The 25,422-nt window shown below is 37.5% G+C and overlaps 1 protein-coding gene across 4 annotated transcripts in view; it reads right to left on the reverse strand.

The window, feature by feature from the left end:
• The window catches only part of adgrd1 (adhesion G protein-coupled receptor D1), a 113,786-nt gene that overhangs the window by 19,203 nt on the left and 69,161 nt on the right, over positions 1–25,422 (reverse strand). For 3 of the 4 annotated variants that reach the window (XM_087265303.1, XM_087265302.1, XM_087265301.1), the window contains 4 exons: positions 13,508–13,581; positions 12,193–12,316; positions 2,554–2,657; positions 2,274–2,385 (listed from right to left, as the gene is read on the reverse strand). In XM_087265303.1, the coding sequence (XP_087121429.1) occupies positions 2,274–2,385; positions 2,554–2,657; positions 12,193–12,316; positions 13,508–13,581 (414 nt within the window). Of the gene's footprint in view, positions 1–76; positions 805–2,033; positions 2,386–2,553; positions 2,658–12,192; positions 12,317–13,507; positions 13,582–25,422 lie in introns of those variants that run through there. The other variant, XR_015498408.1, reaches the window with a different exon arrangement.

Below are 25,422 nucleotides of genomic sequence, written 5' to 3' on the forward strand. Positions count from 1 at the left end.
GTGTAGCAAGTTTTTTTTTTTTTCAGTTTTCACTGCCTGCAATATGATGAGCCTTTTTAAAGTGACCAAAACTCACTGATGACAGGTTGTCCAGATGAAGTCCAAAGGAATGAGTTTCTCATCAATAACAAAAGACGTTAGACATTACAGATCTGTGATTTCTAGAATATTACAATGTCAATAAATCATTTAAGTACCATGCAAAAAGTGCCAACTTAAGTGAAGTTTTTCAAACTAATTTCGAGAGGAGCACGTGATATAATTGACTGCAGCTGGCCTCTCATCTACTCTCATTAGTTAGCCAATCAGATCTATCATAACTCACTATAAGTAGCCTAGCTAGATTTACTTCCTTATCTTAGTTTTCTGAAGAAACCCCCCATCCACCCCTTTCTCCTCCTTTCCTCCTTTAAAAAAGGGGAGCTCTCGAGAACCACCTGATCTCGTACTCCCCAAACATGCTCTATGGACTTGGCGGGAGCCCTGGGCTCAACTATCAGGGTTCTCTTCCAGGACAGCATGCCAAACCTGCTAACAGTTGTCAAGCAATATCTAAGTGTGAACTCTTGAATAAGGACTTGAAGACATGATGGCCTTTGAGGGCAACACACAATCTTAAGCAAGACACAAATACATGCAATCATTTCATTCATTTTCTTTTAGCTTAGTTCCTTTTATTTATCAGGGAAATAAACAGCCATCTATTTCAGCATATGTTTTACACAGTGTATGTCCTTCCAGCCGCAACAAAGCTCTGGGAAACACCTATACCAGGGGTGGCCTACCCTGTTCCTGGAGAGCCACCTTCCTGCAGATTTCAGTTGCAACTCATATCAAACACACCTGCCTGTAATTATCACGCGGTGTTCAGGTCCTAACTAATTGGTTCAGGTGTGTTTGATATGGGTAGCAACTGAAATCTGCAGGAAGGTGGCTCTCTAGGAACAGGCCTGGCCACCCCTGACCTATACACTCTCACTCTCACACACACACACACACACACACACACACACACCACACACACACACACACAAAATAGGGCCAATTTAGTTGATCCAATTCACCTATAGCGAATGTCTTTGGACTGTGGGGGAAAACACAGGGAGAACATCCACACAAAAATGCCAACTGGTCCAGCCGGGACACAAACCAGTGACCTTCTTGCTGTGCCCTAACACGAATACACTTAATTGAAAATGTATCTCACACATAGACTTCACCTTTTTAGAAATGCCACTATATACTGTATAACTGCAGGTTGACTATGTTTATATACAGTCCAGCCTATAACAATTTATATACTGTCAATTTATAGGTCCGGTGCCCTGCAGGGTTTAGCTCCACTTTGCCTCAACACCCCTGTCTGGGTGTTTCAAGTATACCTAGTAAGACCTTGATTAGCCAGTTCAGGTGTGTTTGATTAGGGTTGGAGCTAAAATGTGCAGGACACCGGACCTCCAAGAACAAGTTTGGTGAACCCTGATCTAAAATATTTTGATTTGTGTTCTGAAGATGGACGAAGGTCTCAGTGGTTTAGAATGACATGAGAGTGCATAATTACTAACAGCATTTATAATTTTGGGTGAACCAACACTAATATTTTTATTGATGAAGAATATATTTAACACAGGCTCATTAAGGAAATGTGCCCAGGGCTATATCTTTGGAAATATGTGTCTGTGGCTGCATTTTGTGTGCAAAATGATCATTTCAGGGCATGACAACAGCAACAACTTTTGTTCATTTTCTTAACTCTGTATAGACAGCTTTTCCAGTGCAATCAGTTTGCTCAGTAGCTGAACTTGTACAGTGTCTAACTTGGGACATGAAGTGGAATGGGTTTCGAGTCCAAAAAAGGACAGTTCCAGAAACCAGGTAAAACAAAACGAAACAAAAATCAAGAAAAAAAAAAAAAAAACAGTGTGAAATCGTGGTAAAAGCATGCAGCTGTGACAGCTTTTCTCTTCTAGAGTTTGTATCTAAAAACCCTATCAGTTGGGTTTAGGAAAGGGGTAGGTGGTTCAGTTGATAGCAAGCAAATGCCACATACGAGATAATGTAGCCCAGTAACATATTTGGAGTTTCGTAGAAATGCACAGCAGCCTCTAATTGATTTACGAGAAATGGCATGTATGAGTAAACGTGGCCCAGAAACGTATTTGAGTCTGTCAAAAATGTACACAGCAGCCTCTAGTGGATTTGCGACAACAAAAATGCAGCTCTAGGAAACTAAACTTGAAATTTTCAGAGTACATATTATTACAAGAACTCACCGTGCCATGAGTAAAGCGGAAACTGATGAGCAGAAGGATCTGAGCGACTAATATTGCAAATGCCAAATTTGCATGAATATGGTAGCGCTGGTTTCGGATGGTGCTCACAGACCTGTATGTACATAGGGAAAAAAATAAGAACTTGATTTATGGTGGATATAAATGTGTGAATGAATGGTCATCATATTAAATAAATCAAATAGGAACTGAGGATTTTAAATATTTAAATAAATATTTTTTTATATTCCTATAAGTTCATAAAGCAATGCGGGGTACTCACGACAGAACGGCAAAGGTGACCAGTGTAATGGCCAGGCAGAAAATCGAGATAGAGCAGCCAATGTAGCTAATGGTCGACAGCGCCATCCGGTGAGCCTCTGAGATCTGTGGAGAATCAAACATGAGGATGATGAGTTTGATTTGGCGTAGTGTACAGTACGATAATAAGGATCCCAGATGTTACTGCAAATAAGGAAGTCTGAACACCACAGCAGCTAGCCACTGATTGTAAAGTTAAAGGTTAAAGAAGACCATCTGTACTCGAATTGACAATCACATAATGTTAAATGACTCGAAAGTTTCACCATTATTTCATCAGCACAAACTTGCATGTGGTTGACAATCAGTCAAATCATTTCTTGGAACAAGATGCTTTTCTTAGAGAGCACTAACTGTTCACAGAAATGTAAAACAACAGTTGAAAAAGAACGGATGAACAGTTTTTTTTAATCTATCTATCTATCTATCTATCTATCTATCTATCTATCTATCTATCTATCTATCTATCTATCTATCTATCTATCTATCTATCTATCTATCTATCTATCTATCTATCTATCTATCTATCTATCTATCTATCTATCTATCTATCTATCTATCTATCTATTCTCACTGGTCACTTTATTAGGTACACCTTAGTAGTACCAGGTTAGACCCCATTTTGCCTTTAGAACTGCCTTAATCCTTCATGGCATAGATTCAACAAGGTACTGGAAATATTCCTCAGATATTTTGATCCATATTAACATGATAGCATCACACAGTTGAGTCTGGTGACTGTGGAGGCCATTTGAGTACAGTGAACTTATTGTCATGTTCAAGAAACCAGTCGGAGATTATTCACGGTTTATGACGTTATCCTGCTGGAAGTAGCCATCAGAAGATTGGTACACTGTGGTCATAAAGGGATAGACATGGACAACAACAATACTCAGGTAGGCTGATGGGCCTAAAGTGTCCAAAGAAAATATCCCCCACATTATTACACCACCATCACTACACCACCGTCTGGCCATTCTCCTCTGATCTCTGGCATCAACAAGGCATTTGTGCCGCTCACTGGATATTTCTCTTTTTCTCTGTAAACCCTAGAGATGGTTGTGTGTGAAAATCCCAGTAGGTCAGCAGTTTCTGAAATACTCAGACCAGCCCATTTGGCAACAACAACCATATATACATACATAGTTACATTTATTAAAGATTAAAAAAGTCTAAAAATACAAATTCCTCAAAATATCTTCAAATATTTGAGAGATCATGTGACTCTGAAGAGCTTAACTAGATTAAATTACATTCTGAAATATACTAAAATATTGAATATGTATTTATTAAATTATATATATATATATATATATATATATATATATATATATATATATATATATATATAATTATATAATATATATATATATATATATATATATATATATATATATATATATATATATATATATATATATATATATATATATATAATTATATATATATAATATCTCACAGTTTCATATGTTTGTAACTGCATTTTCCAATCATACAAAGGCAGCTACATTCGGTGGGGGAAACAGAAGCAGCCAGGACTCGAACCAGCAACTTCTTAGGGTGCGTTTCCAATAGCACATTGGGAGCGCAGCCTAGCGAGTATTTTCAGTTCATTCATATAGAGGTTCAGCATAAATGGTCATGCAGTGCATTTTTTGGGACTGAAAGCAGCAAGGAAAAGTGTTTAGAGCAGTCGGCATAAGAACATTTTACATGCCTCAAAGCAGTGGCGTCATAGCGTTGCCATCAGCACTGAGTACACATTTGAAGCTGCATTGGAAATCCATCATTACTGTGAAGCAACAGTGCTAACCACTGAGTATTGTGCTGACTAAAATATGACAATTTTATGAATAGATTTTTTTTTTTTTAGTAAGCACTGCGGTCTGAGCAAACCATAAAAAAACACAAGAAAGTGATCAGAGAGAGTGATAAGAATTAACCATTGATCCAACAAAAACTTCCCATATAGCGCTGTTTAATATGTTTTCCATTACTGGTTTTGAATCAAAATGTTGTTTCAAACAATACTTGTCCACCTTAAAGTAAATAAAGACCCAAACTACCACTGTTTTCTGTCACAAAACCCCTAGAGGTTAAAATGTCTCCCTGAACCCATCTGTTGGTAAATAGCGAGCAAGATTTCCTCCTGAACATTCGTCAGGATATAGAGCGGCATTGTTACAGCTCCTCTGACGCAGTGCCAGTAATTGGTAGCCAGTGTTGCGTCCGCACGTCGGTCCCATCGGCAGTTGTTTTTCCCCCCATAATTCTATTTCCATGCGTGGGTTCGATCGTACATTAACTCCGCTTCCTGCCTTGTGATTATCGCAGGCCCAGAATATCGAGGATCTGCAGAGCAGCGGAGAAAGCACGATTTCCTCCAGGCTTGAAGCATTGAGGTGAGCCGCTAATTGAGGCCCAGTCAGATGCGGGCATTAGCATCAAAGCTCCAGAGGAGATGATTACATGACTGAGCGAGGACAGATTTTCTCAACAAACACAAGCAGATGATAGATGCGGAAGAGCCAAGCTGCACCTGGGTGCTTCGGTTTGGCTTGAACACCACGGGAGGACGAATCTCCAATCGGTCTTTGTGTGAAGCAGTATGTCTCTCATCTTCACAAACACACTTCCCTACTTAGCGAGCGCTTCTTGCTGACAGGATCTTTAGCCTGACTTAAATTCACTCTTTAGCTCTCTTTAAATAAATCAACAGGACAAGGGTTACCAAAATATCAAGCTGTGCCTGTCGTTCCACATTTCAAAGCAGATGTTATTTACAAGCTCTCCCTGACGGATGACAGTCGATCTGTCCGCCCAAACGTGCTCACAGTTCTCGACCCACTCAGCCTCTGACTAGTGGCCTCCCTCGGGACACTCTCACACACGGCGATGGCTTTCCAATGGACTAGAAACACAATCCTGCACGTCACCCCTGGAGAAGTGTCTCAACTGCGTCCAAACTGTCTTCTCTCTTAAAGCTGTGCTGCTGATTTACGGAGAGTCTCGGCCAATCAAAACCTCAAGCCCTGCATGCTGCTGGCTCGCTACACATCAGAAACACAGTTAGCATCGCATTCATTACAGCGCCTTGGTGTTTTCGGAGATTCCTGCTGGGAAATGGCCTACATGCTCAATCAAGGAATCTTGAGAAATTCAACTAACTTCAGGGTTCAATGGTGATTTATACGATATGTGCATATTTTTTCAAAATCTAATGCTTTAGCAGGATTTGGCCTTTTAGACTTGTTTGTGAGTGAGTTATGAGCAGCTTGAGGAGTGGGTATATCACCTTTTTTTAAACATTTTTGCAAGGGATATATTACAGTTTTCTCAGTCGCTTTGGTGCGTTTCTCACAACACCAGTGCATTTCTGCACAACAGTTAATGCATTTCTCAAAACAATTAGTGCAAACCGCAAAACCTAGCTGATAACCTGCAAAAGCGCGTCACATGCTTAAAATGGATAATTCATTCCTCAAAAGCAAATATTCATGTCAATCAAAGTGTCAGTATCATCAAAATGAAAAGTCCTGACACCATTGTTTATGAACAAGATAGTCAAAAGGCTTAGTCATGTTTTCATTATGACAGTTTACTCTGGACATTTTTTCAATGCAAAAAAAGTCAGATGTCGGTGACACTTCCTGATAATGCTCAAGACCAGGCCCGTGCAGAGACGGTCCAAAGGGCATGTGCAGGATAAATTGTTTGAAGAGTGTGTGTGTGTGGGGGGGGTTGTTGTTGTTGCGCGCATAATGAAGAGCGGTGTTGTCGCGCGCGTTCTGATCAGCTGTGTTGTCGCGCGCGTACTCAAGAGCGGTGTTGTCGCGCGCCTACTGAAGGGCGGGACCGAGGGTGTGGTCGGGGGGCTGCGGGGGCACTTTTGATCATTTTGGAAGGGCACTTTCTATCCAAGACTAAAAAGGGCATGTGCACTGCACAGGTTGAGCCCTATGTGTGCACGTGCCTGCTTAAGACAGCACTATATACTATTTGCACAGCCGTTTGAAAACTAAAGTAAAGTTGGACATCACTGCATTTAGTGAGGTATCTGAGTACAAGACACTGAATATGTATGTTTCACATTTTTTTTGCATTTGCTCTTTGCAATCCTAATTTATTCACAGCATTATGCAAAAGAATAAACACACCCTTATTTACAACAAACATAAACTCCCTTTGGGTTGACCTGTGACCAACTTTATAACTGTAAACAATATTGCAGTACATATTAAAACTGAACCTGCAACACACACAGGTCTGTAAATCATCCAGGAAATTGTTCAATTTATAAGACATTTTCAGGTAAATACATTTAAAAAAAAAATTTTTATAAAGTTTGCTTGACCGATTTTGACATCAAGTTCAACATTTTTGTATGTAATGACTCAAGTAATGAAATGAGGACTGTTAGTTTTATATGAAATGACTGTTCAGCATTTACAAGTTTAGTTCATTTTGACTGACATGACATAAGCAAATGATAATGTTATAAAACAGCAGAGAGTTGAATGAAAGCAATTGATGCATGTCTGAAAGCATTTGCAATTTGTTGAAAGGAATGAGAAACTGCTACTAGGATGTGCAAAAATGACTAATTGTTTTGAGAAATGCATGACCTGTTGTGCAAATGTAAATAGTGTTGTGAGAAATGCACCAAAGCGACTGAGAAAAACTGTAATAAATTGCTTCTATAGCATGAGGCTCTTCAGATTTTCACAGCGGACGTGATCTCAGAGAGTATACTAAGAAAGGTTTTGATATTCGTCCATTTCTTTATGTATATATTTTCATGGTTCAGGTTCTTTTGACTATAATAAGGTGATTAGAATTTCTGTTATAATATGACATTCATTGTTTAATATATTTGGAGCAGCCTAGCATTTTTTGTTTATTTATTTTTCAGTTGTTTCACATTTTTTTTTACTTTTTTGAACATTCATTCATTCAACCACTTTCCTTCGGTTTATTTCCTTATTTATCAGGGGTCGCCACAGTGGTAAGAAGCGCCAACTATTCCGGCATATGTTTTACACAGTGGATGCTCTTCTAGCTGTGACCCACTATTGAACCTTACCTTTTTTTTGAACATGTAATTGATTAAGTAATGTTTTATTTCTGTTTGTTGATTTGTCATTGAATACTTTCTGGAATCAGGTGATACTTTTATAGTGTAAACTATTAGTTGTCTGATGAAGAGCCTGTGTGCTTGACACATTTTAAGTTAAAGCCTTTTAATAATTTGTCCTGGTCAAATTCCCTTCATTGGACCACACATAAACTCCTGACCATCTCTACTCACCGAATTTTCTATGTCTCTGTATCTCCTCCACCTGCAGATGGTGTGAGGTGAGCTCATGGGTGCCATTGTACTGTCTACCATCTTATCATCCAGGTGGATGCTACATAATGATGGTGGTGTGAAGAGACCGCTTCATATTATTGTAAAGAGCTTTGGGTGTATAGAAATACAAAATAAATGCACTTTTTACACTCACCAGCCAATTTATTAGGTACACCTATCCAACTGTTCATTAATGCAAATTTTGAATCAGCCAATCACATGGCAGCAACTCAATGAATTTAGGCATGTAGACATGATCAAAATGATCTGCTGCAGTTCAAACTGAGCATCAGAATGGGGAATAAAGGTGATTTAAGTGACTTTGAATGTGGCATGGTTGTTTCAGAAACTGCTGATCTACTGGGTTTTTTATGCACAACCATCTCTAGGGTTTACAGAGAATGGTCCGAAGAAGAAAAAATATCCAGTGAGCGGCAGTTCTGTGGGCGCAAATGCCCCATTGATGCCAGAGCTCAGAGGAATGAAGGATTAATGCAGTTTTGAAGGCAAAAATGGGTGCAACCCAGGGTGTACATAATAAAGTTCCTGGTGAGTGTAAATCTGCATTACTTGCTTACAAAATTTTCTATTTTTAGAGCTTTGGTGTTACCGCTATTGAAGAATGTATATGCATGTGTGGACTACTTCTTAAGAGTGTGTTCAATCTTGGGATCTTTAATTTCAATAAAAATAATTCAGCTGTAATTGAACTGCTGGGGGGGATTTGTTTAAACATAGCCACCAGATTCTAAAATGAACTCTGGTGCAATTTGACAAAAATATCAACTCAAAATGCACTAAAGACATCTAAACAAGATCAAACCGCATGCTTTAATGACTGAGAGAAGAGTGGCGTGTTTAAAAGAAAATGAACATCAGTACAGTCTGTGCAGATGTCTGAACCACTGTGGCTTTGCAGCAGACTTTAATTTCTGGAGTTCCTGCCACTGAATGACCACTTTTACCAATATATGAGCTGGTAAAAATATATACTTGCATTCAATGTGTGCATTTTCATGTTGTGAGTTTATCTTTAATCCTTTAGATTTAGTAACTTTAAAGAGATACTTGAAATGAAAATGAAAAATTGAACTCACCTGATTCTTTCTTCTGTTAAATACAAAAGAAGATATTTTGAAGAATGCTGGAACCCTGTAACCATTCACTTTCAGAGTACTTATTTTTCTTATTATGGAAGTCAGTGTGTACAGGTGTTCAGCCTTTTTCAAAATATCTTCTTTTGCATTCAAGAGAGGAAAGAAACTCATTAAGGTCTGAAAAAAAACTTGACGGAGAATAAATAGTGAGTCAATTTTATTTTTGGGTGAACTATCTCTTTATATTCAGTGTTAGATTTTCCAGAATAAAAGCTTTGCCTAAGACTAGAAGACTATTCAGATGGCAAATGTTTCTCATGGCAATGTCTGTTAAAGAAAAATCTCTATAGCTCCTTAGGGATTAAACACATGTTTTTGAATGAAGATCATTTTGTGGTGGACTTCTGAGTTTGTCATCCTAAGAAACCCACAACTATACTTTATCCACTCACATATGATCAACATACTTAGTCAGACACTAGAATTTACATTTGTGTCCTAAAATATGCCCCCTTTCCTGCAGAGTTTAGCTGTAACCCTGATCAAACGTCACACTAAATTAACACACAGTGCACTGACATCAGACATCAGTGCTGACGTAATCGCCATGACAAAAGGTAACCGCCATATCATTTTATGTGACCCACAAGAGCATGGCAGTCAAATCATTTAAAGTGGCCCGCGAGAGCCTATGATTTTACAACAAATGCAAGAAATGATTAATGTAAGTAAAGATTGAATACAAAGTTAATGCAAAATGATTAGTGCAAATGGCATGCATGTGCAGATTAATTTCAATTGCATCTTTTGCGGAAATTCAAGGTATTCAATTTAAACGGAAAACTCACATCATGTGAAAGCATCCCGCGTGTAATTCTAGAGCGAGTGATGTAGTGCTTTACGTTTAGTATAAACCCAGCATTAGAAATAAAAGTACATGCTGCTTTATATCTCATGTTGACAATAAACTACATCTCCCATAATGCATGTTTTGTGTGAGACCCAGCTCAAAATATATTGTTTTTCCATTGTTCTGCTTCTCCAAAATATGACCAAAGTTTTGAAGAACGGTAATGACTTTTGTCTGATGATGTTTGCTTTGTTATTTACTTTGCTAGAATAATGTGAGCTTCTTTAGGGTATATTTAATAAAATAATTTATGCATATATATATATATATATATATATATATATATATATATATATATATATATATATGGTCCCACTTTATATTAAGTAGCCTTAGTAAATACATGTATTTACTGTGTACTTATGCTTGATTAAATACATGTATATAATTACATCTGTAGTTAACTTTTGTAATTACATTTGTAAATACACTGTTGACCATCTCTTACACCTTAACCCACCCTTAAACCTACCCATGCCACCAAACCTGTCCATAACCCAACCTCTATCCCAACTCAAAAGCCCCACAAGTGTTCTCAAATACATTATAAACACAGTAAGTACATTGTATTTATTTTTTTGAGGTGAGTATAGAAATAAAAAGACAATTATGTTTTATCAATATAAACCACCTGACAAAAGTCTTGTCAATCCCAGTTGTAGGAGCAACAGACTTGAATTCTAGTTGATAATTTAAAAAAGTTTTAGAAGGTAGATTATTCTGATGAATTATCTGTTGAACTGCTTCCCGATCATCACAAATATTGCAGAAGACATATTGGAACTCGCATGGACCCAAGATTCTCACAGAAATAAGTCAAGTTTGGTGAAGGAAAACTCATGGGTTGGGGTTACATTCAGTATGGGGGCAAGGATATCAAGAGGTATGAAGACATTTGTGCTGCCCATTCCATTACAAACCACATGAGAGGGCAAATTCTTCAGCAGGATACAGTAGCGCTCTTGTCATACTTTAGCCTCCGCATCAAAGTTCCTCAAAGCAAAGAAGGTTAAGGTCCTCGAGGATTGGTCAACCCAGTCACCAGACATGAACATTATCGAGCATGTATGGGGTAGGATGAAAGAGAAGTGAAGATGAATTTCATTGGAGATAATTCCGAAGAATCTTGATGAACTCTGGGAGTCCTGCAAGAACGCTTTCTTTGCCATCCCAGATGACTTAATTAATACGTTTTTTGAGTCACTGCAGAGATGTATGGATGCAGTCGTCCAAGCTCATGGAAGTCATACACAATATTAATTATTTTTCCGCTGCACCATGACTTTAACCTCTATATTGTACATTATTTCTGTTAAGTGACCGTCTAAGCGAAGTCAGACCTTACTGTCCCAATTACATAATTAAAAATCAAGGCATGATCATATTTTATTTTGCCAAAATAAGTGTAATCTAGAGGCCTTTGCCTTTCATATAAGCCACTTCTGATACCAAATGATCCACTACAAGTCAAGTTATTATTTGTTGTTCCTAAAACTTGAAAAGGAGGCAAGACTTTTGTCAGGTGGTGTATTTAAATCAATACGTTAAGAAGTAGTAACCTTTTTAACTTGCCCTTTGAGGGCAGTCCAGATGCTGAAACAGCCCTCAGTGAAAATGAGTTTGACACCCTTGTTGTAGAAGTATAATTCTTAGTTCATGTTAAAGTAATTAACGTTTGAAGATGCTTTATCAATTACATTCTTTACTACTTATGCTCCTTTGTACAAAGAAGGCCATCACGGTGGTCACATTATAATTTATGCACCAAAAGAATATAAACATGTCTGAACTTAGTTTTAGACTGTTAAATAAAACTAAAATAAAAGTTATTTTAGGTGGAAAAATTGTGGTTGCATTACACTTTCTGCCCCATTGGCTTCCGAATTTCGCATATACTGCTGCATTCCAAAGTTTAATCTTAGTGAACTTCTTTTAGTAGTGTTGCATTATCTTGTTTTATCTCTCCCATTTTGCAGCACCGTATGAACAAATTTCAAATGCTCAAATTCTAGTGTGATCATGGCTCATCAAGCTTTTAAAGTTGATCCAATGGTTCACTTTATACAGTGTGTATTTTCCAATGTTTAATATCATGGTGTTTGCGTATTACACGCAAAATGAGCATATGGTTCTTAAAGAAACTTCATGTTTGATGTTTTGCCAAAGCAAGCAAGATTAATGTCAATTAAGCAAGCGAAAAATAATACTGGCAGCAGACATTGAGTGACATTGAGAGCACCTCACCTTCATGGGAACCACTTGCATAAGGATGGCGAAGTTTGTCAGATGGTTACACAAGCAAATAGAGTAGGACAGGTTTCCATCAGCTCTCACACACCCCTCATTGGACCACACACCCTCTTTGGAGCTAAAACAGACAAACACGCGCATATAGAGGTTTAATTGAGCATTAGATTTGCTGGAGTTATTCGTTGTTTATATTGAAAGCATATGAATTCACACCCTCGTCCAGCGCTAATGGAATTACGGAAGAGCTGTTGATCAAATCTGATCTAAACGAAATGAAAACCAACGCAAGATTCCATTAATCTCAAATATTTCATCTTTATAACTCCATTGTGGATGCAGATATTTATTAAATATCCACATGGGACAAAGAGGGAACAAGCACAAGAAAGAATGATAGAGAGAGAAAACAAGAAAGATGGATATCACTCCAAATCAAACAAGCCCTACTTCAAATTATTCACATTTTTCACATGACGCTAAACTTGGCTTCATTTATTGGCCTCAAGTGATTTTTCTGGTATAGCTATTATAGCATAAGAATGTTTTTTTAATCAACAATAGACTTTCCAATTTCTAAAAAAAAGTTAGCAGGGCTGAGAGATTTAGACTACAAGATAAATTAAAAGACTCTGTCCATGAAACAATCAAAATGAAAATGATTTAAATGCTGGATGTCATGATGTAGATATGCGAAGTGTCATGCGTTTATTTCTGGCCTTTACTTGGGTAATAGGATAACAGCTGGATATAAATACAAGACACACTTTGATATATTAAAGCACTTCCTGACAATCTTAAACAGGAAATGTGAAACGAGACACTCAAAATGACAGACAGAGCGATACATGAGAGGACAGACAGGAAGAATGGCATAAATATCTCTGAACACTGAGATTAAGGATGAAAGTTTGGACATCCTCAAAGAGAAATATAATAGGCCGTAAATAAAGTGCAAGATGTTTGAATAAGGTGGAAAAATGGGGCCTATAATGCAATGTTAACAGTTTTAACAATAAAATATGTTAAATTAAGACAGTAAAACTGTTAAAAAGTGAGCTTTTGAACAACGTTTATGTATACAAGTAAAATAAAAAAAAGAAATACCTCATGATTTACATTTACAAAAACACAAACATTTTACATTCTACCAAGTCCCATCGCATACATATCACTTTATTGTTACCTATAAAGATGATTACTTGATATTTACTTAACATATAACTGGATATTTGGCTTCATTTTTGCAAATTACAAACAAATAATTGTTAAACACGAAGGCCACATCTGTGTGCATAAAGATCTGACCCACCTGTAGTCCAGGAAGGCACAGTATAGGAAGACTTTATTACTTTGGTTCAAGGCCTGGAGCTGCTGTTCTTTACTCTGAAAGACAAAACCAACACAGTTTAGATCAAAACATCACACAGTGGAGACTTTCTCATTCAGTCTCAAGCTTTGCTCGATTAAACCAGAGCTTTAAAAGTGTTGCAGTATCAGTGTTGATCATAGAAAGTCTCTTACAGTAAACTTAGTGGTAAATATCAAAATATACACTATCAAATGCATGATATTTAAAAACCTGGGATCTTCCTTCTGTTGCACAAAAAATAAGATATACTGGATGATATATAAAAATGTCGAAAAAACTGACTTCTATAGTATGTTTGATTATGGATGTCAATGGCTTCATTTTCCCAGCATTCTTTGGAATATAGTGTTTTGTTTTCAAAAGAAGACAGAAATTCATTAAAGTTTAAAACTAATAAATGGTAATAACCTGCACCCATACATGCACAGTTCTTTTAAATGCACATACAGTAAAAGCCAGAATTATTAGCCTCCCTAAATCAATAACCCTTGTTTATTTTTTCCCCCAACTTTTATTTAACGGAGAGATGTTTTTTGAGAAATTTCTAAACATAATAGTTTTAATAACTCATTTCTAAAGATTTATTTTATCTTTGCCATTATGACAGTAAATAATATTTGACTAGATATTTTCAAGACACTTCTTTACAGCTTAAAGCAGGGGTGTCCAAACTTGGTCCTGGAGGGCCGGTGTCCTGCAGATTTTAAATCCAAAATGCCTCAACACACCTGCATGGATGTTTCTAGAAAGCCTAAGTGCTTGATTAGCTAGCACAGGTGTGTCTGATTGGGGATGGAACTAAACATTGCAGGACACCGGCTCCTGGCTTAAAGACACTCCTGGCTTAAAGTGACATTTAAAGGCTTAACTAGGTTATTTAAGTTAACTAGGCAGGTTAGGGTAATTAGGCAAGTTTTTGTATAATGATGGTTTGTTCTGTAAACTGTTGAAAAAAAATGTATAGCTTAAAGGGACTAATAGAATTGACCTTAAAATGGCTTTTAAAAAATAAAAACTGCTTTCCTTCAAGCCAAAATAAAACAAAAAAGACTTTCTCCAGAAGGAAAAATTTGATCAGACATACTGTGAAAATTTCCTTACTCTGTTAAACATCATTTGGGAAATATAAAAAAAAATCAAAAATCAAAGGGAGGCTAATAATTCTGACTTCAACTGTACATACATATATTCATACAGTACATGTATACTGTACATACATAGATACATACTGTACATGCATACATATAAATATGCTATGAAACAAGAATACATTGCTTGTAGTTTCAATAATCAGACTCACTGAATATCCATGAGTGCATGACGGACATGACTAGGACTTGATTTGAAGTAAAGAACAGACCTTTATTTCAGAGAGGAATGGAAAACAGCTAATAAAGTGAATGAAGGATATTCGGAAATGGTTAGGAAAGTACCTCTAGGACTTCAGCCAGGCAAACTGGTGATCATTTAAAAAGGTAAATGAGATTAATTGAAGCACAGGTTTTTTGGCTTTCTTTATGAATATGTTAGCTTCAAGGGCAACTATAAGCTAGTGTTCTAAGGGGGTTACAGCCCCATCAGAATTTTAAATAGTCCTGGTATAGCCCCCAAATAGAGTGACCAGATGTCCTGTTTTTCCAGGTCAGTCCTGTATTCAGTCTTTTTTTTTGAGCTCAGTTTTGTTACGGTTACACCTGGCATACATAATACTCAGGCATCTTTGACCTGTAAAAAAGAAGTATTTTGAAAACACCCCATTTTCATTTGGAAAAACAGGTGTCACGTTTCAGTATAGATGAACTGTAAAGCAAACATTTGAAGATGGAGGCCTGGTTATCCATAATTGAGTGGTCTTTTGGACTATTGCATAGTGTTCCTTGATTCATCAAGTCTTTCTGTTATGATCATTACACAGACTGCAATGAATGAATCACACAACATACACTTTAAGCTGTATCGATTGAAATCTTTCCTTTAAAGACCACCAATGATGAAAATCATTTTTTGTAAGCTGTTTGAACAGAACTGTGTGTAGGTTTAGTGTGTCCACTGTCATGTTGGAGTGATATAAACCCAAGTCTTTTTTTTTATTTCCTGGCATTAAAATGCGACCTAAAACCCAGTGATTTTGAGGCCCACTGCAATGAGACGTACTGTAGGAGGGTGGTTTTCTTAGCCCACTGAACTGATTGACAGGTGACGTTTCTACAATATCATGTATACACACGTCTACATAACTTTTTTTTTTTTGCAAATTCACTGGGATTAAAATATTTGTTTCAACTCTCTGTGATTTTTATAAGTTTAATAAGTTTAAAATGTTTTTAAAACAGAGCATGTTTGTAATAAAGACAGTAAAATACCTGATGAATGAAATTCTTAACTGCTATAATCACCACGGCCGCATGGTGTCAGTAAACACGCATATGTTTGTGTGTGTGCTGCAAATGGCATTTGTGTCATCATTTAGGCTCATCATTTCAGAAAGGCTTGAATAAACTCCATCGCAAGTAAATGAAACTTAATTACTTAGTATTTTTGACTAATGAGCTGTATTTCAGCTTCATCTAAGTCTGTCTCTGTCACTGTGCTGTTTATCTGACATAATGCATAATGAAAAGCAATACAAAAACAGCTATGTATTTAGACACCAAAAGGGAAGGATTGTGGAGGCTATAATAATTAATCTGATGCATATTTTGAGCTGAAACTTTACAAACACATTTTGGAGAAACAAAAGGCTTAGTTTAAATCTTGTAAAAGGGGTAAAATGGGTGATCTTTAAAATATAATAAAAAGCTAGTCTCAGCGAGGAGCATTTTCATTCTATGTGATTATTCAAAAATATGAAACGAGCTAGTGTAAATGTCACCTTAGTGTCAACAACCAAACCAAAGGTTGCCTTGTTTGTCCTAGAAACAAATTACCCTGCATTAAAATAGAGATGCAGCGATTAACCGATTTCACTATTAAACGCACTGTAATTCATCACTGTTAAAAATCAGGCTTGCAACACCGCGTTTCTGTTACATGGAATAGAACTATTGCAATTTGCACAAAATGAAAACAAAGTTGTCAGTGGACAGCTTTTTGTCATGAATATAATGAGTTCAAATGTACATATCAAATGTGCTGAAACATAACCGATTATATTGCTTTGTATGCCAAACGTTTAACATCGCTTGTGGATTAGCAATTTGATTTAAATTCCATCATTACATTTTTGTTCAGTCATTTAATTTATATATGTATTTCAATATTTGTTCAGTTGTTTTGTGCATGCCCTTTTTATTATTTCATTTATAAATTAATAAAAAAATTGTACGAGTAATAGTGTGTCCAGACTACAGTATAATCACATCCCATATAGAAATTTGATGTGATATTATAGCCTATACAAAATACATCAATTAAATAAAATTTCATCTTTAAATTTCACACACTATATACAGTAAATAGTCCTGGCTGGGCCAGGTAGCATTTCTTTGGCATCTGTGGAGTTTGCATGTTCTCCACGTGTTCGCGTGGGTTTCCTTCAGGTGCTCCGTTTTCCCCCACAGACCAAAGACATGTGGTATATTTAAATTGGATTAACAACTTGCCATAGTATATGAGTGTGCGTGTGTGTGTGCGTGTGTGTGTGCGTGTGTGTGAGTGTATGGGTGTTTCCCAGTACTGGGTTGTGGCTGGAAGGGTATCCACTGCGTAAAACATGCTAGAATAGTTGGCAGTTCATTCCGCTGTGGCGACCCCTGATGAATACAGGGATTAAGCCGAAGGAAAGTGAATGAATAAATGTTCATTCCATTTAAATGACAAAAAACTTCATGGTTTTTGTAAAGTTAATGACATTCCTGAGAGGTCTCTTGAGATACAACAAATTATGTTGGTGAGACCAAACAATTTGTGTCATTTTCCAAATCTCCACAGGCTGTGCAATGAACCGAGCCTGTTTATTAAAAAGTTTTTCAAAAAAAATGGTGGTTTAACTAATGAATGGTGTTCTAAAGGAAAATGGAAGTGCTTTTGTTGTGCTTTTGCCTGAAAGGAACAGAACAGACTATTAAGTTTAAAAGAAAAGAACGGTGTGACTGAGGCATAGCAGAGGTGTTGGAGACACAAACCTGAGACTGTGTTTTTATTGTACATGGCTTGTCTGGAAATAATAAAGCATGTAAACGATGAAGCCGAGTCTCAGATGGAAATGTGTGTGATTGACATTTTATTTAGACCACAAATAAAGTAAATGAGGTTTCAAGGTCTTAAAAGGATAGTTCACACAAAAAAGAAAATTCTGTCATCATCAAGTGGCTCAGGTAGTGAATCTCACCCAGGATGGCAGCTGTGAGCTGTGGCAAGAAGGTGAGGTGTGTCTATCTGCATAGTATCCAGCGCATAGAGGTGCAACCAGGAGGCAGGCCATTACATCAGGAGATGTGAAGGAGGTCGTACAAGGGCAACAACCCAGCAGCTGCTACCTCAGCCTTTGTGCAAGGAGGAACAGGAGGAGCATTGCCAGAGCCCTGCCAACTGAAATCCTGCAGGCCACAAATGTGTCTGTGTCTGCTAAAATGGTCAGTCTCCATAAAGGTGGTATGACGGCCTGACGTCCACAGGTGGGGGTTGTGCTCACAGCACAACAACGTGCAGGGTGTTTGGCATTAGCCAGAGAGCTAAGATAGGCAAATTTGCCACTGGTGCCCTGTGCTCTTCACAGATGAAAGCAGATTGACACTGAGCCCATGATAGAGTCTAGAACGTTTTGCTGCCTGCTATATCCTCCATGACCGGTTTGGCAGTGGGCCAATTAAGGTGTTGGGTGGCATTTCTTTGGATAGCTGCAAAGGTCTTCATGTGCTTGCCAAAGGTAGGCTGACTGACATCAAGTTGAGATCCTTAGACCCCTTGTCAGACCAATTGCCGGTGCGGTTGGCCCTGGTTTCCTCATAATGCATGACAATGCTAGTCCTCATGTTGCTGGAGTGTGTCAGCAGTTCTTGCAAGACAAAGGCATTGATGCTATGGAATGGCCAAGCCATTCCCCAGAACTGAATCCAATTGAGCACATTAGGGACTACATATCTCGCTCCATCCACCAATGCCATGTCGCACACCAGACTGTCCAGGAGTTGGTGCATGCTTTAGTCCAGGTCTAGGAAAAGATCCCTCAGGAGACCATCCACCACCTCATCAGGAGCATGCCCAGACATTTAGGGAGGTCATACAGGCAGATGGAGGCCTTACACAATACTAAGCCTAATTTTGGCTTAAAAGTTGGATCAGTCTGTTGTGTGTTTTTCTACTTTAATTTTAAGTGTGACACCAAATCCAGACCTCCATGGGTTAATACATTTGATTTCTTTTTCCATTTTTTGAGTGATTTTATTGTCAGCACATTCAACTGTGTAAATAACAAAGTATTTAGAATATTTCATTAAATCAGATCTAAGATGTGTTATTTTAGTGTTCCCTTCATTTTTTGAGCAGTGTAGTATTAGTACAGTATATACTGTCATAACTAGAAAGGTTTAAAAAATGTTTATGTTTAATAGCGCAGTGAAAAAAGTCTACTCTCTGTTAAAGAGTACTTGGAAAATATTTGAAAAAGAATACAAATCGTAATCACGATGGTGCAGTGGGTAGCATGATTGTCTTACAGCAAGAAGGTTGCAGGTTCGAGCCTCGGCTGGGTGAGTTGGCATATCTGTGTGGAGTTTGCATGTTCTCCTGTGCTGGCATGAGTTTCCTAGGTGCTCCGGATTCTTCCACAAGACCAAAGACATGCACTATATGTGAATTGGGTAAGCTAAATTGTCCGTAGTGTATGTGTGTGAATCAGTGTGTATAGGTGTTTTCCAGTGATGGGTTGCAGCTGGAAGGGCATCCGCTGCGTAAAACATATGCTGGATAAGTTGCAGTTCATTTGGTTGTGGCGATGCCAGATTAATAAAGGGACTAAGCCAAAAAGAAAATGAATGAAGAATACAAATCTCACAGCACTCCTGTTAGTAATTTGGCCTCCAACTGTACATGCAATAATTATTCACTGAAAGAATTACACAAAAGCATAACAAAGCCAAAAGAACAGACAATTAATCATCATATTTGCCATTTTTTCAATTATCACCACGTACATTTAATAATCATAACAGTTCTATCCTCATAATGCCTAAATCAGTCGCTGAGTGTGAAAGCAACAGCAATCTGTAAACTGCAAAGTTATATGCGTGAGAACACAGCGAGAGCGGAGGGTAATTTTGAGCTGTACTGACAGGGACAAGACAAGCTGCAATTTCAACCATGCAGTAGAAGCGGGTGAGGGTGCGGTTCTCCTCTGCGCTCCTCAAAGTTTCTCACTTTCACTCACTAAAGCTTCTCTTTCAGACTCTATCATCATCCGACGCTCGCTCTCTCTCTAGGCCAAAATCTCATTACTAAAAAAAGCAGGTAATTTTTACAGCTCCATCAGTTCTTTCTCTCTCTCCAGTCAAATGAACACAGATGGGGTTGGCTTGGTGTTTTGGTCCCCCCCCCCTGCCCCGCAGCACTCGGCACTTGCCAGAGAAGCGTGAAAGCACTCCAACACTTTATTAACAACATAGGACTCGCAAAAGAGCACGCAGTATTGGGGGAGCTCCCTTTCTAACCTATCCAAAGACACAGAGAGAATGAAATTGCACCTAAAATACATGTAAAAATGCAGGTAGGTGATTAAACAAACAATGAGCTTGCGCAGGTTTGGAAAGAGTCCTCCAGTTTTTATAGCCACTGAAAATCGGACCAGTAAAAATCATGGTAGGGGTTAAGTGTTGGTTAGATGTTACGTAACCTTTGATTTTGGGGGGCGCCTGGGGTATTTGGCAGCTGCTATGACATCATTCTCACCAGCCTATCAGATGGCTGCAGGTTGTGTAATCACACATCAGGTCTATTCGCAGAGACTGAGTGACATGTGTTCATAATTAAGCAGAAAACACTCATCTTTGTCATGCTGATGGAATGGTTTACAAGGTCAACTCCGCCAAATGACGAGTCAGTCTCTCCTGATTGGACGATATGTGTAATTCCGAGCATATGTGAGCCTTGGTATTGTCATTCAGAGGAATGCGGAGAACGACAATAATGTGGATATGGATCAAAAATCTGGATCACATTGATGATGTTGGACAACAATGGAGTATCATAAGACACATAAGCTGGGTTGAGCCCAGCGGATTTAATTTAATATGGTTACAATTTTGCTTTTTCTGTTACAACAATTGAGCAAAATCGTTACTTATTTAGCCTGCCTTTCATTTCTTTTGTCAAAATATGAAACTTCTTCCACCGGAATGTGCCAGAAGTTAACAGGAAACAAGCTCGCAGCTTTGCTCTATTTGGGTCTTTTTCAAAGTTCCCCTGAAAGCTTCTTGAGGGTGCCAAACTTCCTCGCACTTCACACCCGGGTGAGTGATCTTCCCATCCACGTCATCGTTTGCTGAGGACTGCTTGAGGGTGGAGGATGCACAGATGTGCTGGCTGTAATATCACAACATGGAAAATGCTCAAATCTTTAATATTAAAGCTTTTAGGGTGATCAGGCTGATTGGCTACTGGCTGCAATCGGCCAATAATCACAGACATGGGGTGTATTACAAAAAGACTCTAACTTTAAAATGATCTTATCTTAAAGGAAGACTCTTTATTTGGAAACTTGCTAATTTGACAACTGCCCTAGAGTTAAACAGTTGAGTTTTACCATTTTTAAATAAATCAAGCAGATATATGGGTCACGCAAGAACACTTTTAACTTAGCTTAGAGGAATTCATTGAATCCAATTAGACTATAAGCCCCCCAAAAATAAAATAGATTTTGAATAGTTTCCCTGTTTAAAGCTTGACTTTTCTGTACATCATGTACTAAGACTGATGGAAAATGAAAAGTTGCTATTTTCTTGGCTGATATGTCTAGGAGCTATACTGTCATTCTGGCACAATAATAAATTAGATTTGCTGCCTTGATTATTACTTTAAGTGGCTTTAAATAGAAAATCAACTAAACCAGTGGTTCTCAAACTGTGGTACATGCACCACTAGTGGTACGCAGGCTTTCTTCTAGTGGTACGCTGAGAAATACTGGATAATGCAAGAAAAATTTATAATAACACACTTTTAACCCTTTAATGCGAATGATTACACTGATGTTATCAGCACCGGCTGTTCCCTAAAGCATTGCTTTAGTTCATAGCGTCATCTCATGCTAAAAATGCAGTGGCGTAGCGGACGGGCCCGCAGGGCACGCACCGAGAGGGGGGCCCCGCGTGATTAGGGGGCCCCGCGTCGTCGCGTTTTTCAATAATTGAAAATCCGGCAACTGCAATAATCAAACTCTTGGGAACAACTGTGGTCGGAACCAAAGTTCACAGGTCTGTGTTCTCTGAACTCCTCTCAAGCGGTGGACTACTTCATTCTGATTGCTTGCCGCCAATGTTGCCAACTTAGCGATTTTTTTCACTAGATTTAGCGACTTTTCAGACCCCCTAGCGACAAATCTAGCAACTCTTTTGTGTGTTATTGGAGATTTTTTTTAGACTGTCATTTGTCCATACTGTACCGTCCCTACTCTTCTCAACTAGCTGCGTGTGATGCCGCCGGCCCCTCCCCCGCCTCACCGAACTGACAGGCGGCCCAGTCAGTCCTCTACAGCAGCCTCTCCCACCTGCAGCCCCTCCCACCTGCAGCCCGAGAGCAGATCACCCCTCTGCGTACCGACGACAAATGATTTAGCACAGGCAGTGTGAAGGTATTTCCCTTGTACAGTCAAACCGATCTACTTCTCCTTTATTTTAACAATTTAATTGGACTGTTTATTCTTTTTTTGTTCACAATCACGGATATTTTAGTGAGTTTCAGAACTTGTCTGAGTTTATTACATATGAGAGATTACTGCACATTCACTACACATCTATAATGACACACTGTATTCAAACAGCAGTAAATTTAGTTAAAAAAACATTCTTATATAAAGTGTAGTGCAATTATAAATACCACTTTAGTAACCATAGGCTGTTAAACAAACAGAAACGGTAGAACGTGATGACGTCAGTGATATGCAAATTGACGTATGACGTATCCCCCTCCCCCACTTCATCAGGGGGCCCCGTCAGCGATCCCTGCAGGGGGGCCTCCGCATTTTGCGCTACGCCACTGTAAAAATCAACCCGCTTTGGCACAAAGCCAGAGAAAGAGGCATGCGGCACTTGTAGAGCAGATACTAGAAAAGCCCTTTCGCAGACCAGTGCTGTTGTGTTGGCATTTCAGTTACTGCAAACTTAGGAATCTTCCTATGCTGCATCATTGGTAAAATAATTATCACAAATGTGTTAAATGTGTGTTCGTGGCTGTGTAAAAAATATATATTTGTTTTCGATATATAAAGTTTTTTGTTTTGCAAAGCAGCAAGTGTACATGCAACATATTTTAAAATGTATCAAAAATGGTTTATATACAAGTATGATGATGTATAGCCTATATTTATTTATGAGGTCCAAGCAACATTTCCAGTTTTCATGAATAGGTTACTATTTGTAAATACTTTACATTTAAGTACAGAAGTTTTCTTTTTACTTTAAGAACAGTAGCCTACCATTTTAAAATAACTTTTAAAAGTGGCTGACAATAATGAATATTCTTAATAATAGGAATTAATCTGCCTCGTCATTATGGTAGTACTTGGAGAGGCCATTTTTTTCTGAGGTGATACTTGATGAAAAATGTTTGAGAACCAGACCTGGAGATTTGATGAAAGGATTCAATGATAAACATTTGCTGATTTATAAACTTTTCAGATGTTAAGTAAATCAGCCTGGCTGTGAATGAGAAAACAGATGACTAAGTGAGCAAGTAACACAGTTGCTTTTAAAGTAGCCTATTTTTAATCCTACGCAATATCATAAAACTTTCTTAACTTTAGGGAAACCTAATAGCTGTCCTAGCTTCAAATAGTTTTGAAAGCTAATGGAAAAAATGTTTATTGCACTGTCCAGCAATGGCATTATATTAATTGATGATTGAAAATGAAGAATGAAGATTTTTAATGGTATAAAGTCTTTTGGAGGGCTCTGAAGATATGTTATTGATGACAAAACAGTAATAACAAACTGCTGTGCAACATGATATTACAGTTAGCACAGGAAAAACAATTCTCATCATGGCTTGTGTAAAAACTCACAAGTTTTGTTTCTCCATTTTGTTCTTAGGCTAACACATTAGCAGCTTGAGCAGTGTTGGCCCTGAAATAAGATTTGATTGTGTAAGATAGGATAAGAATTCCAAATCAAGTTAATATTTGCTAATATGAATTTTAATTTATCAGTTAATACCTAAGATAAGCAATTTTTTGTTATACAACCCCAGAGAAACAATTGTAAAAATAAATAATAAATATATAATAATAATAATAAAAAGCAGAAAAAAGCAATAAATTAGAAAAAAATTTATATGATAAATTTGCACATACATACATCTGAAATTGCAGATGCAAAATGTCAGCATCATTAATTAATATGGATTTTAATTACTGTCTTTAATGTCACTTATAACATGTTTGCTGAATAAAAATGTTAATGCCGCTACTGCTTCCATGAATTGTTTCTTGAAAAATGTAAGAGTTAAAATATCTTAAATATGCACAAGAATACACGATAAAGCAAAACAGTGATTTCTGTAAAGCCTTGTAGACTTTTTCAAGCACTCAAATGAAGTCGACTTGATTTAATGCATGTGCCTTTGCTCCAACATCTGCCACTGGGGTTACATCATGGCTTTAAATATGAGAGGTTCAAGGTGTGCTTTTTTTCCACTTTAACATATGATTGTTTTAATGTTTATAATCCAAAAGGGCAAGAAGTCAAAGTGTTAATGTGAATGGCTGTCAGAGCGATAAAGAACTGGGAGTATTGTGTCTATACTTTTGGGACAGTATATGCTTAATTCCTGGCTTTCATGACTAACTCACTGACTAACTGGAGGAAAAACTTAGTGCTAGCAACACAATGAACTCTATATTTCATCTACGCAACACAGGAACAAGCCTTCAAAACAAATTCCCAAGTCTTAAAGCAATAGATGTGGTCTTTTCTTTTAAAAATGTTAAAAAGGCACCACAAACAACTAATACACAGATATTCAGGAATTAATCTATGACTCATGAAGAACCATTCATTAAATAATTATAAACTTACACTGTAAAAAAAAATATATAAGATAATTTAGTCCTGAAAGCAAATGTTTTTAGGTCATTATAGCTTATTAAACTAAGTTAATCATGTTCTAACTTAATTTTATAAGTTACCAAGCTTTTTAGGTTAGTTTAACAGAATATGTTCAATGGACTCATACGATTAATTTGTTTAAGCTTAATAATTTAAGGCAATCAATATGTTTTAACAGTGTAGAAATAAATAGAATATGTCTGATAAAACATAATAAAATACTGCATTATACTTTAAAAGATCTTGACGTAGCAATTATTAATGGACATTAATGGTCACACATAATTCATAATTATTTGTGAGGTAGCGTACAAGTGAATTTTATTGTAGAGTGTTACTGGAAGGTCATATTGGACAATAGTAATAGCTTTATGCTCAAGGACTTTTATCTTTGATTAAACCAGCTTAGTGGATTCTGAACTGTCATGCCTTAATAAACTCACTACGTTAAAGAGCTGGTTTGTTCAAAATCGATGAACTTCACTGCATGATCGACAAACAGTGTAAAGTGGCTCTAACACTGGACTAAAAGCATTGCATTAAATTCAATTATTCCACACCATGTCTTTAATCTGTGGAAATGTTTTTTACCACAGTAATTTT

This window comes from Danio rerio, chromosome 8 (assembly GCF_052040795.2).
Source record: "Danio rerio strain M-AB ecotype USA chromosome 8, GRCz13ab, whole genome shotgun sequence".
Lineage (NCBI taxonomy): Eukaryota > Metazoa > Chordata > Actinopteri > Cypriniformes > Danionidae > Danio > Danio rerio.